We start from the raw sequence: 17,344 nt of genomic DNA on the forward strand, positions 1-17,344 counted from the left end.
ACAATTATAGTGATACTAATTATAGTGATACTCATACTGATACTAATGTTGATATGAATACTGATAATGCTACTAACACTCATACTGATAATGTTACTGACACTCATACTGTTAATGTTATTGATACTAATATTAATATTAATATTGATATTAACTTATACTAATACTGATAATTAATATTGATATTAATATTGCTATTTATATTGATACTAATATTGTTACTCATACTAACACTCATACTGGTATTGATACTCACACCGATACTCATACTACGACTCATAATGAAATTCATACTGATATTGATATTAATATTCATATTGATGACGATACTGATATTGATATTAATACTCATATTGTTGATGATACAATACATATACTAATACTTATACTAATAATGGTACTAATGTTAATATTAATATTAGTACTCGTATTAGATACTAATATTGATATTAATAGTAATACTCATACTAATATTTACTAATACGCATATTGATACTGATACTCAGACTGATACTCATACTCATACTCATATTGATTCTCATATTAATATTGATACTAATATTGATACTGATACTAATATTGAGACTGATACTAACACTAATAATTATACTAATAATTGTACTAATACGGATACTAACATTGATACTAATACTGATACTGATATTGATACGGATACTAATACTGATAATGATACTGATACTGATACTGAAACTAATATTGATACTGGCACTAATAGGATGCTAATATTAATACTCATGATCTGTAATCCGTTAATTGGGGGATCGGTAACCGGGCCGCGGATCCATCCCGGATCAGCTTGTGACTAACCAAAGCTGAGATCCGCCCAGATTGGAAGATCCATCCGGCCCAATCCAGTGAAGCAAAATAGCCCTAAAGAAGCAAACATATTATTTTAATCCAATCTAATCTAATTCGATATAGGTAAGCAAACTGTATTTAATTGTATTTGTGTACTCATTTGTAGGAAAAAGGAGAAGTGGAAAACTACTCAACAAGTGACCAAACAAGATAAGGAAAATTATAGTTTTGGTCCTCCATGTTGGCCTATTTAGGAATTTAGTCCTCCAACTTATCATGTTTCAGATGTATATGCAATAATTTTGCAAATATAATATTTTTAGTCCTATTTTGCATGATTTTTAGTTTTATGACGCGAAAAATAAACTCGACGCATTTTACTTATATGTACGCTTGGAAATTTATAAATTCGACATCTAACTTACCATTTGTAGAACTTTAATTATGTGAGACAACTCATCTATAAATCAAATTAGAGGAGCATTTATAATTTTTAAGTGTCCATATAAATAAATTTCTACGAGTTTGTTAGGTACATCATTAAACGACGGCTAAAATTCAAAGTTCGAGTGAAATAGGACTAAAAATATTAATTTTGCATAATTATTGCATGTAAAATTAAAATATGACAACTTATAGGACTAAATCCCTAAATAGACCAACATAAAGGACCAAAATTATAATTTTCCCAAACAAGATACTATGTTTGAATAAGGTCCATATAGACCGAGAAGCTATCTGGTGCGACGCACTCCACGGCGAACAAAATTAAGCACACAAACGAACGGATAAAAATAAGCGGCAAAGAAACCAAACCATTTCCTCCGCCGCCGACACCGCCGCCGCCGCCGCCGCCGTCAGAAATGGCAACCCTGATTCACTGTCCCTGTAACAGCAAATCCTATTTCTTCAATTCATCTCCACCCTTCACCAATCCCGCCATATCCACAACCTTCCCACCTGCTAAAACCCCCAAAAAACCCCACTCGTCAAATTCTTGCAGAACTTCATTCCCCGCCCTCAAATTGTCCAAATTCAGACGCACCCACATCCCTTTCTGCACCAAAAACGGAGTCTTCGAGGAATTTAAGGATACCCTTTTGTCCAGAAAGCCCGAAAACGAAGAGCCCGAATTACTCAACAAGCCTTCTCCGAAGCAAGCGAACCCCCTTCCGGTCGAGGAAACAGAACAACTCGAACCGGATAAACCGGATAAAGATGTAATCTTGGAGCCCTTCTATAAGTTTTTCCGGCCATTAGAGGAAGAAATTAACCGGAATAATATCGAAGAGGAAGAAGAGGGCGATGATAATATCGAGAAGGTCGGTATCGAATACTACGAACCGAAACCGGGCGATTTGGTAGTCGGCGTGGTCGTTTCGGGGAACGAGAATAAGCTCGATGTGAATGTGGGTGCGGATACGTTGGGCACAATGCTGACGAAAGAAGTGCTGCCCTTGTACGATAAGGAGATGGATTATCTCTTGTGCGATGTCGAGAGCGATTCCGACGAGTTTTTCGTACGAGGGAAGGTCGGGTTGGTGAGGAATGACGTGGCGATGAGTGGTGAAAGGGGCCACGGTAGGCCGGTTGTGGACCCCGGTACGATTCTTTTCGCGGAGGTTCTTGGACGGACGCTTGGCGGCCGGCCGTTGATTTCGACTAGGAGGTTGTTTAGACGGATTGCTTGGCATCGAGTGAGGCAGGTCTTTTTTCTTTCTTTTCGTTTTTTCGTTTCGGTTTATTGTTATTGGAAATTGTTTGTTAGGGAAGTATTAATCGGTTAAAGATTGGATGAAGAATCTGCAAAATCGTGTTTAAAGAATGAAACTTCACATAAATTCATCTGTAAATAAAAACATATTTTAGATTTGTTTTGCCATTACGGTTTTGAAACTTTTAAGAGGTCGAGAAATCCCGAGAATAATTAATCGTTACCTTTTGTTTGCATTACTTAATTTCATTAGTGGGTTATTGTTTTTGTCGACCGACGGAGCAAATTATCGAGTGTGTTAAAGCTTATACCGTTATTCGATTCGTTTATTTGGGCAGATTAAGCAACTCAACGAGCCAATAGAGGTTAAAATAACCGAGTGGAATACCGGAGGTCTCCTTACAAGAATCGAGGTTAAAGAATTCTGTCTCTTTATCTTTTTTTTTTCTCCGATACACGTACTTAGATACAAAATCTTTTTTTTTTTATATATAAATGATAAATCCATAGTTTGTACGTGATTGGTTTTTTTGCAGGGGCTGAGGGCCTTTCTTCCGAAAGCCGAATTGCTGAATAGAGTCAACAATTTCACGGAACTGAAAGAGAATGTACGACCAATTACGTTCAATTTGTGGAATAACTACGATTATCAATTATAAAGCTATTATTATTTACTCGGAAATTGTCGAATCTTGTGTTAGAAAAATGTTCTTATCATCAGAAACGAATTTGTCTTAATTTTATTATGTTTTCGTATTTGCAGGTGGGGCGAAGGCTGCATGTGCAAATTACGAGAATAAACGAAGATACAAATGACTTAATACTTAGCGAAAAGGAGGCTTGGGTTTGTATTTTTCACTTACGATTATTTGTTACATTTCGACGTTGGTTTCGGTTTTAATTATTTATTTATTTATTTAATCGTAGGAGATGATGCATCTTCAACCTGGAACTCTTCTAGAAGGAACGGTCAGGAAATTGTACCCTTACGGCGCACAGATAAGGATAGGCGACACTAATAGGAGGTAAACAATAAAAAAAATATTATTTTGATTTTTTTTTTTTTTTTGCAAATTGCAGTTTGATAAATTATTAAATGATTGTTCGTTGAGGTTTTCTTTTGGTTGAATACGAGCTACGTTTACGTTGTTCCATAGATTATTTCAAAGTGAACATATTTCCGTCTATTGTGCATGCATATTATTTGAGTAACAATCGTCTGTATTATGTTTTTTAATTTTTTCTTAATAAATATTTTGCAGTGGATTGCTACATATATCAAACATATCTCTAGGCAAAATTACTTCCGTTAGTGACGTACTCACCGTCGGTGAAGAGGTTAAAGTTGTGGTCGTAAAATCGATGTTTCACGATAAAATTTCTCTGAGGTATGCCATTAATTACTTTAATGTTCAATTCTTATCCAAATATATATATTATTTTTTAATTTTTTTTTTGTGACGATCCGTCTTTGGGATTTACCAAATTGGCTTACAAAAAAATGTTGAAATGGAAATGTAGTTTGATAAGTTGTAAATGCATACAATTGTAACTAATGTATCCCAATTAGGTGTTGAAATTGAAACGTAATTTCCGAATTTCGCCTTTTCTGACCTGAAAATTTCCCATTTAGAATAAAATTTTCATTTCAATTTTTGGAATTCAATTTTTTCGATTTCTTCCGAAAATTTTCTGATCAGGATCGGAGCTATATATTAGATAAGCGGAATTCCAATTTCCAATCCGATTTAATTTCCGAAAATATATTTATAATATCAATGTTAGTTAGCTATATTTTTTAGATTTTATATAGTTAGAGTAGTTAAATCATATTGTTACACAAAAAAAAAAATTTGAATTTCCAAAAATTTCGGGAAATATAGAAGTAACACAATTTCCGAAAATTCCGGAATCGGAGTTAATTTTGTTGAGTGGTACTTCTTTTAAAATTATTGTCTTGTTTTCGTTAAACTGAATCTTATTGTTGTGCAGCATTGCCGAACTCGAAAGTGAGCCTGGTCTATTTTTGTCAAACAAGGAGGTAAAAACCAACGCACTATAATGGCTTGTTAATATATTATCCCATTACCATAATAATAATTATTTTTTTTTTTTTTTTAATTTTCCAATTTTATTCAGAAAGTATTTTCTGAAGCTAAAGAGATGGCAAAGAAGTACCGGCAGAGAATTTCGGCTGTATCCGCAAAAAGAAAGTTAGAACCCCTTCCCACGAACGGTTTGCCTTTTGAAGACGAAGAAAAGTTATATTCCAACTGGAAATGGTTCAAATTCGAGAGAGAAATCGAGATTTAAATCCTTAAAAATCGAAAATTTAGTAACAACGAGAATTATCCTAAAAGAGGATTTAGGATTTATTTTAATCCTGAAAAATGAATTCTTCTCCAACGTGACACTTGTCATTCGGCAATTGTAGGAAGAACGGAAGCCGAAGGTAATAGTTTCTGAGGTGTCTGTGAATATGGTACTCTCTTTTAAATTACGTTTTCCAATTTAAGCTTCGATTTATGTTTTTTGATCCCAACTTTATTTAAAAAAGGTGGCTTTTTTTGGGTACTGCGCTTATCTTTACCCGTAAAACGATACGAGGATTTGTAATGGTAGCGTGTAAAAGATAACGCGGCGGTAGAATCCGCTGCCTAGAGCAGCTATATGTATATTTGCAATTCTATTTATGTTCTTTTTTCTTGATTTTTCTGCACATGAAAATATTTTTCGATATTCAGCTTGTTGAACGGGTTTGTAATAAACTAATAATGTGTAGCACAGTAACAGTAGCCTAGACCGAATGAGCCCTAAAACGAAAAAAACTTCAGAGAGAGAGAGAGAGAGAGAGAGAGAGAGAGAGAGAGAGAGAGAGAGAGAGAGAGAGAGAGAGAGAGAGAGAGAGAGAGTTCTAATTATGCTGTTTCGATTACTGAGTTATTATTTGTTTTTATCACACTTCGTTTCTTCCTCGTTTCGGGTTCTTTTCTTTTTCATGCTCCTATTTTTCGAAAAGTCTTTCAAAGAAATATTTGCAAAGAGTTTTTCTTGAACAAGAAAGAGAGGAGAAAAATTGGAAAATATAGATACATAATAATTTTAGGCTCCAGTTATTTACTCCTTCTCATGTTAAATGTGTTCTATATTAAGGGCAACGGATAAACTTCTATAAATTAATACAGTTGGGACCATAAGTTCAATGTACTATAAAGCTCGTTTTTTCGAACGGAAGCTCTTAAAGTAAAAATGATATTAAATTGAACAATTTTCTGTTGAATTATGAGAAAACTATTTGTTAACCATGCAATTTAAGAAAAGTGAGGGACGAAGATTGATGGTGATGTGAACTTAAACAAAAAAACAAGAGACGATTAAATCATAAAACCTTCATAAATCTATAAAATATGTATCGTACTGCATTTTCTACTCATGGCGTTTGCAATTATTTTATTATGTGATATTTCCTAGCTGAATTTCGATCGAAAATAAATTTAGGACTTGGTGATGGAAACGAAAAATGTGGGATCTCTTATGTTTTTGAATGGTTCGTTGTGGTTTGTCTACGGCTTACTTGGATTGGACCATTTTGTTATGGCATGTATAAATACGGCAACATTATGGTTTTCGATTTTGTTTTTAATGTGCTAGCTCTATATAGCTACTTCCATCTTCCGAATGTATCCATCCGCCTGTGTATTCGGAGCTATACAAGTGATATTGTACCTCGTGTATCGAAATAACAACTCGAAGACCAAGACTACATGATCAATTCCTCTATGTTACCTCATTTTAACCCAATTTAAAAAAAGGGTTGTGGGCCCGGGGTTGAATCCGAAAATGTAATAAGGATCATGTCCTTATTTGAAATGATTTTAATGACGAGGGGCTTTAAAGAAATTACTAAGATGCATACCTTCTTAGGAAACGAAATCCTCAAGATTAAATATATAAATGTAGAACCAAATAAATGTTTCCTTATGCAAAAGGGGAGACACAAAAGAAGCATGCCATGTTTGGGTACAAGTCAAGATATCTCACTCAAAACCTGGATTTCTGATGCACTTACAACAATACATCCAAACAGTCCCTTAGTCTTTTGGTGTCACAAATTTCATGTTTCTGTTGTTATTTGTCATCTTATTGCATCCCCGTTCATTGCACTGCAGTCTCTTCTCGGAAACTCATCTGTTTAGACAAACGAAAAACGGGTAAGTTTATGCAATAAGTTGATATTCTTCTTAAGTTAAGTCAAGACACCAATTTTACAACAAAAAAAATTAAAAATTTCCCTTGGTTTCGTAGATTTCTATATATAAGTGATTATCGAAACCTTGTTCTGCATCCGCAAGTACAAATTTCATCAGTGAGCTGGAACAGTTGCGGTATTTCACCCAACATATAAATAACTGTGCCAACATACAAATTGTTCTAAGATACGTTATATTTCCAACTAAATGTTTACACATATTCCTGAATTTCATACGTATAAAATCTCAAAACTTTGCGCGATTTTGGGATAAAATTATAAAACCCTACTACTTAACTATCTTTCAATTATTTATTAAAAATCAAATCTTTACGGAGTTAGTCAAGCAAGGAAACAAGGCTACAAGCTCCTATCGTGTTCTTCACCTCTTTTTTTAAGTTCAACTTCCATCAACCACCATTAGTTCAAAGTTCAAACACCCCCCACCCCACCCCACCCCACCCCACCCCACCCCACCCCACCTCCCGAAACCCAATTAATTTGTTCGGTTTTACTTACGTGGTGTTTGCAAATGATTATTTAAAAGCAGAAGTTAGTGATTGTGAGTTAAGTCAGTTTTAAGTGCTTATTTCTAAAAGTTGGGGGTGTTTGCAAATATTCCGGAAAATGAACTTAAATAGAAAATGCAGAGTTATGGGTGCTTTTAAAAGAATAGCTTAAAGCTGATTATTTTAAGAGAAGCAAAAACAAAGTTGATTTTGCAAACACCTGAGCAAAAAAAAGCTCATAATCACTTTCAAAAAGCTTTTGCAAACACCACCTTAGCAATATACATGCTTAATCTTTTTTTTTTTTATGAAATCAACCGTAATATACATATTTAATCTAACAATTACGTTATGAACTTACTTGCACCTAACTACTGAAAGCATTTCGGATTTGTGACGGCATTACAAAGAAGTTCATCGAATTACCACCATCACATTCGCAATAAACTAAATCAAAAATCAACGATACAGCATTACCAACTCCATTATTTAATACGATACGATATCGCCTAATTAAGTTCGAATAATCCACGTCATACAAGCAAGACCGAGCACCGAAACCAACACAAGATATCAACCGCAGAAAAAAAATAACGAAAAAAATTAGGTTATCGGAAACTCACTACTCATTCAATTGTTCAAGCTCAGCCTTCAGCTGCTCAATCTTGAGTCCCATCGCCCGCTGTATCGCCGCCTTCTCCTTCTCCGGCAGCTTCTCCAGAAGCACTTTATACAATTCCAGAACTTCTCCGACAGCTTCACGCGCGCACTCCGCCTCCTCGTTGAAATACACGGTTTCTTTGGAATCCATGGCCGACTCTATCTCCTCCCTCGCTTCGGCGAATTTGAGGTTGATTGTATCCACTTCTTTGTCGGTTTCCGCGCTGAAATTCCTGAAACCCTGGAAAAACGGAGAATTGAATCTCGATACAGCTGCCGGAGTGTAGAAACAATGGGGTTTGTTCAGGCTGTGGTATGGGGAGATTTGATTCGAGAAATTTGCGGCGGAGGTTGTCGGAAATTGGGATTTGGTCCGTGGAGATTTGCCGAAAGCGTGTCGGGAGAGTAATTTGTGGAGATGAAGAGATGAACGGTGAAGCATTTTTGCAGAGTTACTGTAAGCAAAGGAATTTGGGGGAGAAGAAAGAAGAAGAGGAGAAAAACCCCTTTGGTTCAATTGGGGGTTATTGAATTTAGGGTAAATTACAATCACCCCCTTCATGTATGCTTAAATTACAAACCCCCCCCCCCCTCTTGTTTATCGAATGGGCTATTGGACTTTGATTTAGTTTAATGGGCTTTTAATGTTTTAATTGGGTTTCTCACTCGAACTCGAGTTTTTCTTTAGTTCTCTCTTGTTTGGGTAATTACAACAACCCCTCTTAACTATAAATTTTCTTACATATCCACCCTTGCGGTTTCAAATTTAGTGAAATCTTTTTGATTATATGGAATATTATTACTTTTGTACCCGTTTTATTCCATTCGAGCTCCACATTATGAAGCAAGATGATCGTAAGATCTATTTTTTGGCTTGTATATATCAAATTGTGGTACATCATAAACTGTATTTAGAGCACATTTCATGGAATCTAGAAGATTATGTTGCATTTGACACCATAAGAGTGGAGGTACAAGAAGATTCATAGTTGAGGCCTAGATGTAATTATCCAAACAAGAGGGTTTTTGTTCGTAATTTGACCTTACCCCAGGGTCATTGTAATTTACCCAAAAATAAATTAAAAAGCTAATAAAATAAAATAAAATGCACCAACCCTCGTTAGGAGAGTTGGTACTAGCACGGCAGGTAAAAGGTTTAGGGTTCGAGTCCCCCCTCCTCTACTTTCCCTTAAAATGACTTGAAGTGTAAATTACACCCACACACCCTGAGGGATGCTTAAATAACTTTAAGGTCCCTGTGGTATCGATAATTACACCCACCCCTTGAAACGTAGTTATAAACTCTAATGGCATAATGCAAAATAATAGTCCATTAGAACCCTATCGGAATAATGTATCCAATGCATTATTTAGAGCTTCTAACTACGTTTTCACGGGGTGAATGTAATTATCAATAACACAGGGACCTTAAAGTTATTTAAACATACCTGGGGTGTAATTTACCCTGACTTGAATTAGAAAAAAAAAAGGGTAAATTACACACACCCCCCTGAGGTATGCTTAAATAACTGTAAGGTCCCTGTGGTATCGATAATTACACTCAGCCCCCTGAAACGTAGTCAGAAACTCTAATGAGATAATGAATTGGATACGTTATTCCGATAGGGTTCTAACGGACTATTGGTTTCAGAAAGTGGTGGAGACAACAAAGAGCTATGGGTGATTTAAGAAATGTTCGGGAATGTTCGGGGAGCCATGTCACCCCATAGCTCTTTGTTGTCTTCACCACTTTCTGAAACCAATAGTCCGTTAGAACCCTATCGGAATAACGTATCCAATTCATTATCCCATTAGAGTTTCTGACTACGTTTCAGGGGGCTAAGTGTAATTATCGATACCACAGGGACCTTACAGTTATTTAAGCATACCTCAGGGGGGTGTGTGTAATTTACCCAAAAAAAAAAATGAAACGTGAGTACTCAAAAAAAAAAAAGACATATATAAGAACTGACCAATCTTCATACGCCACCTCATCAAGCACCTGATTATTAAAAAAGTAAATAAGGACAACGTGCAGTAACGCCGTTATGTTTAACACACACACTCTCTCTCTTCTCTCTCTCTCTCTCTAACTTTACTTTACTCTCTTTATCGGAAAGCAGTTTTAGCAAACAACACTACAATCAATCAGACCAAAAAAATAAAAATAAATATAAAAAAGACGAGATTACAGATTAGATCTGGCCTTTGCTTTCTCCCTTTCAGACGCGCAAAACACACACACACACACACAGTCCTTCTTCACTAGCTGGATTATATTATCACTCAACTTATCCAGATCTCGCCATGGAAATGTAGATTATTTTCAGTTCAGGTACGTACTGCCATTTCTCTTTAGCTTTTTTGTACTTTTTTCTTTGATGGGTCTTCTTATTTTTCAGTTTTCTTTAATGGGTTCCTTTTCAATTTTATTTTTTAGTTGTAAGCAAGAAATTTCAGTGTGTGTGTGTGTGTGTGTTTCTGTTGTTCCCTTTGTTGATGTAATTTGGATAATGATGTGGGCAAGATTTTTGTTGTTGAGGGGTTTGGTGCGGCAGCAAATTATATATATATATTTTTAATTTATTTTAAAATTTATTTATTTTAGTGGGGTCATTTTCATGTATATTAGTTAGAAATTGAGTCCAAAAATGGAATAGATTTATTCCAAAATCAACGCCATGAAATTCCAAATTCTTGATGGGCTACAATTGGAAGTATCTGAAATTCTTGATTCAGACCTATTTGTTGTGAATAAATAATTATTCGTATTTTTTAAATCATGTCAAATGATTGTAGGAAAATAAAACCTTTGTTTGTCCATGATTCATGCTTCTCTCTCTCTCTCCCCGATTTTCATGGAATGGGTTTACGGAAAGTCAAAAGTCCTTTTTCTGCAAAATGTGTATGCTCGTTTGGCTTCGATTGACTAAATGTGTAATCGGTACTTAACAGTTGAAATATTCAATTATGACAGGCAGGAAATCGAAGAGTTATAAAAGTTGCCCTTGTTTGATCAATTATAATATTGGTGATAAAAAACGTAGAGCATCTTTTTTTCGGTGTGTCTTGTTCGACAAATCGACTAGTCTATGGGGTCGGAGCAGAATCGGTTTCTGCAGCCACAACAAGCATCAGCACCTCGGGTATATTTCGTCGTTTTACGTTTCTGCACCTAATGATTTATTGAATCTGCGGTAATTCGTTTAAAGTTGTTGACCTAGAAATAATACTTATAACTGCAAATTACTAAAACTGAATATTTAATCAAAGTCGTAGAAGCTGCACGCGTAACGTGAATTACGAGGTACCGAGCTAATGAAGAATGAATTTGAAATATATTTCCATGGTATATTGATTATCTTATATCTATCTATATGTTTTGTTTGCTATGTAAATAATTATTCGTATTTAAGCATATAATGGCTAATAATGCTCAAATCAGCACCAAAACCGCATCAAATCGACTCCAAAAAAAAAAAAAAGCAACATTAACCCCTAATTCGCATGATTTATTTATTTATTCATTTCTTTTTTCATTATATATCATGATTTTATTTTATTTCATCTCCTACAGAGTAAGAGGTGGGGGGGCTGTTTGGGCGGGCTCTCGTGTTTCCGAAAACAAAAAGGCGGCGGAAAACGCATAGTCCCATCATCAAGAATCCCTGAAGGCAGCACCTTATCAAACCAGCCAAACGGGGCCCAATCGATCATTGGGCTACCCATCCCCACCACCGGAATCGCCCCATCCCTCTTCGCACCGCCATCTTCCCCCGCCTCCTTCTCCAACTCCGCCCTCCAATCCACCGCCCAATCTCCGACATGCTTCCTCTCAGCCAACTCCCCATGCGGCGGGCCCTCCTCCACCATGTTTGTCACCGGACCCTACGCCCACGAAACCCAACTCGTATCTCCGCCCGTTTTCTCCACCTTCACAACCGAACCCTCCACCGCCCCTCTCACACCGCCGCCGGAGCTAGCCCACCTAACCACCCCATCCTCGCCCGACGTACCCTACGCCCGCTTCCTCTCCTCCTCCGCCAGCATAAAAAGAAACACCGAGAAGGGAAATTACGATCTTATCCAATCCACCTATTCGCTCTACCCCGGAAGCCCCGCCCTCCGATCGCCAGCTGGCGGCGCGTCGACTCCTTCGCCAGCTGGCGACTCTAAGTCGCGTCAAGATTCGAACTTTTTCTGCCCCGAGACTTTTGCGCAGTTTTATCTTGACCAGTCTTCGTTCGCGCACTCGGGCGGTAGGTTGAGTATTTCGAGGGAGACGGATGCTTATGCGAACGGGCATCAGAATAATAATAATAATAATAATAATAATAATAATAATAGGCAGAGCAAGATTTCGAACAAACCACACGATGCTGAGGAGCTTGAGGCTTATAGGGCATCTTTCGGTTTTAGTGCCGATGAAATAATTACGACAGCTCACTATGTGGAGATATCGGATGTTGGAGAGGAGTATATTCTAACTGCTTCGCCGAAAAAGGGTGTTGAAAATTGGAAAAGGCCGGAAGATTTTCCTAGTCCACAGCTCGGTAAAGGACTGCCTCATATTGAAGGTAAAGAACCATATATATATATATATATATATATATATATATATATATATATATATATATATATATATATATATATATATATATATATATATATATATATATATATATATATATATCTCCCTTTGTTCTATAGTATGAGTTACTTTAGAGTTCCATGAATGCATTTTTTTGGCTGTTTTACACCTCTCTTATTACCTCATTAAATGGTAAAGGTTATTTTAGTCTTTTTATGTGTCTTCCCTAAAGGCTAAAATTCAACCATATTTAAATAACTTTCTTCATATGTGTGTAAAAATTAGTCGCTTTAATAGGTGTAATTGCTATAGCTCGTCAATAATTTTTTTATTTAAAACGAGTAATTCAAATAGAATCGACAGAAATTCTTTTATTCCATATTATATGTCACTTTAGAGTTCCAAGATTTCATTTTTTCCTGTTTTGCCCTTCTTTATTAACTTTCTCTAGTCACTTCATTAAGTGGTAAAGGTTATTTTAGTCTTTTTCATGCCGTCTTTCCTAAAATTCAACCATATTTAATAACTTTCATACTAATGTGTGTAATAACCTCAATCGACGTGTGATAAATTCTTCGACATTATTGTTATTTGCTCTTGAAGAGAATTGTTGACTGTGGTTTCGTTTTCTCGTTTAAAATCAATAACATTAGTTATTATTTTCCTTGTTTGTTTTTTTACAGCGCGAAACTTGGCAAATACGCATGTTTTAAGTGATGACGAGGACATATTCGCCAAGATGGGGAATCCTAGAAATGGTCGTAAATATCATTTCGGTTCGTCGAATTCCGATGCTGAGGTGGAGTACAGGAGAGGGCGAAGCCTTAGAGAAGAGCGTAGCTGGAGAGAGAGCTGAGTCGACTCGGCCCGAAAAAAAAAATGAAAGATCTATTTATCAAGGACACAAAAACAGATTGCTTGTATGTATTTGCAGCCTGTTCTTTTGGGGTTTTTTTTTGCAATGTTCCTTTTGTGTGGGGCCCAAGTATAATATAATATAATATAATATATTTTGTGATATTACTTTAATATTTACTTGAAGAATTGTTGCTTCATCAGTATTTGTAGAACTTGATGTGGATCTCTTGAAGCAAAAAACTCTAGAGCTGCTCTTTTGTATGTAAATTATATTTCTAATATATTAATTATTAAATGTTATGCATTGGCTTTCTTGGTATGTACTGCAATTGAAAATTGAGGGGTGAATTAGACATACTTCCTCAAGGTTAGGGGTGTAATTACAATTAGGTTCTTTTGGGTTTTGAAAACTACATATTTTTTTGCTGAAGTTCGATTTTGTTGAGGGTGAAAATTGGACGAAATGGGAAAATTTTCAATTTTTTTGTTTAGTAAAAATGGGGTTCAATTTCGGTTCCAAAGAAAATAGGAATGCAAAAATTCATTCTTATTTCGAAATGCCTCGAAATCGGCGGAATTTCAAAAAATTCGGAAATTACATTAGTTTATAATCTCTTATTCCAAATTCAGATATAACGAAAATTTTCAGAATATATTTTTATGAATTTTTGAAGGAAATTGCAAGAAAATCTAAATGAGAGTTCCACTAAACAAAATAAATAAAAATACACGTAGGAACAACAAATTGAAATATAAATATTTTTATAAGAAAAAAATGCAGCAACATAAAGTTCACGATACCGATTAATCTTTTCTAAGGTTTTAATATACTGGACCCTTCGGTATTTATATATTTTCATTCAAAATATAACATAAGTTGTATTATGGAATAAAAAAAATATATCATAAAATTATATTACATATTCCGAAAATCGATAGAAATATTCAGAATTAAAATCAGATTGAAAAATGAAAATTTCGATAATTTTATATACCATTCCGATTCTATTCCAAATAAATTTGAAAAAATGGGAAATCGTGATTTTGAAAATTGGAATGAAAAATATGGTTCCAAATTTGGATGTTTTCAGATTGAAATTGGCGGAATTTGAATATTCCACTCCGATCGATTTCCAACCCCAATTCTAGTTAACATCAACTTTTGTTGACTACATCGTCGTCGTCGTCCGTGTAGGTATGTATATTTACATACAATCCTTTTATTTAGAAAATATTACAACCCCCCTTGAGATCTAATTCTAATTTTAGCAATAAAAATTGAGAAAATAAAATACAATGACAAGGTCAGAAAGTCGCAACTAAGAGTGTGAACGATGCGAGCTTGAGCTCAAATCCATTTTGACGAGCTCGAGCACATGGAATATTTATGGGCAAATTACGGCCATCCCCTGAGTTATGGTCAAATTACGAAAACCCCCGTCTGTTTGGTTAATTAAAGTCACCTCTCAACTATGTATTTTCTTACAAAAAGCCCCCCTCATGAGGTAAATTTAGGGATGTTAATTCGGTAAAATCAAACCAAAATTTCGGTACGCCAGCATTTCATACCGTTTACCTCAACTAAATATACGATTTGGTTCGGTCAATAACCAAATTACATAAGTTTTATGTAAAAATATTTAAAAGGAGGGGGTGGCTGCAATTACCTAAATAAGAGGGGTTTTTCATAATTTGACCATATCTCAGAGGGGTGACTGTAATTTGCCCAATATTTATTTTCTAGGCTCGAGCTCGAGCACAAAGCTTTTATATGTATTTTTTTATATTTATATTATTTATATTTAAAATATAATACAAAATACTAAAAAAAAAAAAAAAAAGCTCGCGAGCCGGCTACATTTTCGTATAATAGTTTGCAAATTATACGGGAGATGTAAACAATATTAGACTAATCTAGAGGTGGTAAACGAGCCAAGCCGGCTCGCGAACTTGACGAGCCAGCTCGACAAAGGCTCGAACTTGAGCTGAGCTCGAGCTCGAGCCCAAATTTAATTGTTCGACAGCTCGCGAGCTGCCTTTTTTTGTTTTTCTTATTCTTATTCTTATTATTATTAACTAAATAGTAAATAGTCTGTAATAATAAATATTTCTAGTATTTAAATAGAAACAAATCTATATTACTTTGATAATTCATAATAATATAAAATATTATAATAATAATAGAAAAAAAATATAACTAGAGTTTATTATTTATTTTATAATTTTTTTTTTATTTTCCTATAAATAAAAATAAAATGATTTTAATAAAAAAATAAATAATAAAAAAAAAATTAAATGAGCCCGAGCTCGAGCTCGTCAACATGGACTCAAGCTCGAGCTGGCCAAAACAACCGAGGTTGGCTCGAGCTCGGCTCGTTGTCACCCCTAGGTTAATCATGTGTGCCAAGCTCTGCCTAACAACTGTTGGTAAGAAGATTCGAATTTGAATCAATTAACACATGATCACTTATTCTAACTGCTAAATCATTCTTGGTGAACCCGAATCTTGTAATGTTATAGCTGGTATTTGGTGGTATGTATATTTTGCGGTAAAGTCAATACTAGAATATGTAAAGTGCAATTTGTATCATTAAACATGCCATACAAATATTATCGTAATTAATGAACCTTTATTAGTTTAAAAAAAATATTTGGGTGCACTTGTGTTTTCGTGAGTGCAAATGCTATAAATATTTTTTGAGGCACATATAGTGTGGCCGCTTGGATCCGGTTCCATAGATCCAATCAGATTCAGTTCGCTTCACATGGATCCGATTTGGATTAAGGCCGCGGCTACTTGTTCTACTAAGTGGAAAACAACAAAAGAAAAATTATATTTTAATTATATATATACCCGTTAGTTAAATTGCCTTTTGTTGTTGCAAGACAAATATTTGCGAAAAAAACAGAAAAATTGAAAAATCCGCCCACGCACCTTCGCCGCCGCAAACTCGCCGCCCAAGCACCGTACAACTGTCTTTTAAAATTTACCGAAAATGAAAAATTGAAAAAGGTTAGATAAAATCAATGTTTTTTTTTTTTTTTTTTTTGTTAAAATAATATTTGTTTGATAATGATGTACCTAAATGGGCCGGCCCAATGGGCCCTCAAATTTATCTAATAATTAGGCCCTAATTAGGCCCAACACACGAAAGCCCAAACCCACACAAGTGGGCCCGTTACACGAAAGCCCAAGCTCCTTTAAAGTAAGGCTTGGGCCCAACAAAGCAAGCCCAACCCATTCAACGATATATAAATAGATGTTTTAATCATTTATGAAGGTACGTTCTCATTTTATCGACAATCAACCTCGAATATTATTCTCTCAGCTATCTCTACGATCCGTACATCTGACTTGAGCGTCGGAGGGGTTTCCGCCGGATCAACCCCGGCTTAGTTCACGTGTGCTCTTTTCGCAGGGACCTCAGGATCATCAAGTTATCAAGCTACTGATCCGCTTTGCTCTCCCAACTCGTTTTCTATACTACCCTAGGTGAGCTATATTTTAGCATCATCATTTTGGCGCCGTCTGTGGGAAAGATGCAAACCAGATCACGTAGCCAACAAGATCCTCCTGAGGCGTCAGCTCGGAGAGAAAATGACACGGCTAATAACCTTCCCGTCCGTGGAGGATCTGGCATACCACCTCCTCCACGCGTCGCGGAGCCACTTCCTCCACGTGCTGCAGATCCACCTCGCGAGGTTCAGGTGATCCCCCCTCGGGACCCACCACTCGCCGATCCACCACTCCCCGCTCATCGAACGGTTCAAATAACCGAGGACGCGCTCCAACGCATGATAGCGGAAGCCTCAACTCGCGCTGCCATGGAGGCTGTAACTCAATATATCGCCACAATGGGAGCAAACGCTCCCAATGCGATACCAGCACCAGCTCCACCTGTAGCGCCACCCGTGGCCCCACAGCCAATACCGAATCAAATAAG

At 36.0% G+C, this 17,344-nt stretch overlaps 3 protein-coding genes across 4 annotated transcripts; 2 read left to right on the forward strand and 1 right to left on the reverse strand.

Annotated features, from left to right (window-relative positions):
- Positions 1–1,509: 1,509 nt before the first annotated feature.
- On the forward strand, positions 1,510–5,272 carry PDE338 (Nucleic acid-binding proteins superfamily). The gene is made up of 8 exons (XM_088815373.1): positions 1,510–2,525; positions 2,872–2,946; positions 3,070–3,141; positions 3,297–3,377; positions 3,461–3,558; positions 3,796–3,921; positions 4,526–4,574; positions 4,673–5,272. Exons 1-8 carry the CDS (start codon positions 1,683–1,685, stop codon positions 4,844–4,846), a joined length of 1,518 nt encoding a protein of 505 aa, XP_088671499.1. The 5' UTR covers positions 1,510–1,682; the 3' UTR covers positions 4,847–5,272.
- A 1,218-nt stretch (positions 5,273–6,490) lies between these two features.
- On the reverse strand, positions 6,491–8,491 carry LOC105972601 (embryogenesis-like protein). 2 transcript variants are annotated; one of them, XM_012997564.2, is made up of 2 exons: positions 7,915–8,491; positions 6,491–6,721 (listed from the first exon to the last, which is right to left on the reverse strand). In XM_012997564.2, coding segments are annotated over exons 1-2 (480 nt in total). In that variant the 5' UTR covers positions 8,394–8,491; the 3' UTR covers positions 6,491–6,720. The 2 variants fall into 2 exon arrangements, with proteins under 2 accessions (XP_012853018.1, XP_088671500.1); XM_088815374.1 differs by lacking the exon at positions 6,491–6,721 and having other exon boundaries at positions 7,914–8,475.
- A 1,499-nt stretch (positions 8,492–9,990) lies between these two features.
- LOC105972584 (uncharacterized protein At1g76660) lies at positions 9,991–13,700 on the forward strand. Its single transcript, XM_012997549.2, has 4 exons — positions 9,991–10,286; positions 10,929–11,097; positions 11,529–12,528; positions 13,226–13,700. Exons 2-4 carry the CDS (start codon positions 11,044–11,046, stop codon positions 13,396–13,398), a joined length of 1,227 nt encoding a protein of 408 aa, XP_012853003.2. The 5' UTR covers positions 9,991–10,286; positions 10,929–11,043; the 3' UTR covers positions 13,399–13,700.
- Positions 13,701–17,344: the final 3,644 nt, after the last annotated feature.

The sequence above is a fragment of the Erythranthe guttata genome, chromosome 3, assembly GCF_056151865.1.
Source record: "Erythranthe guttata isolate IM_541 chromosome 3, IM_541, whole genome shotgun sequence".
In the NCBI taxonomy this organism is placed as follows: domain Eukaryota; kingdom Viridiplantae; phylum Streptophyta; class Magnoliopsida; order Lamiales; family Phrymaceae; genus Erythranthe; species Erythranthe guttata.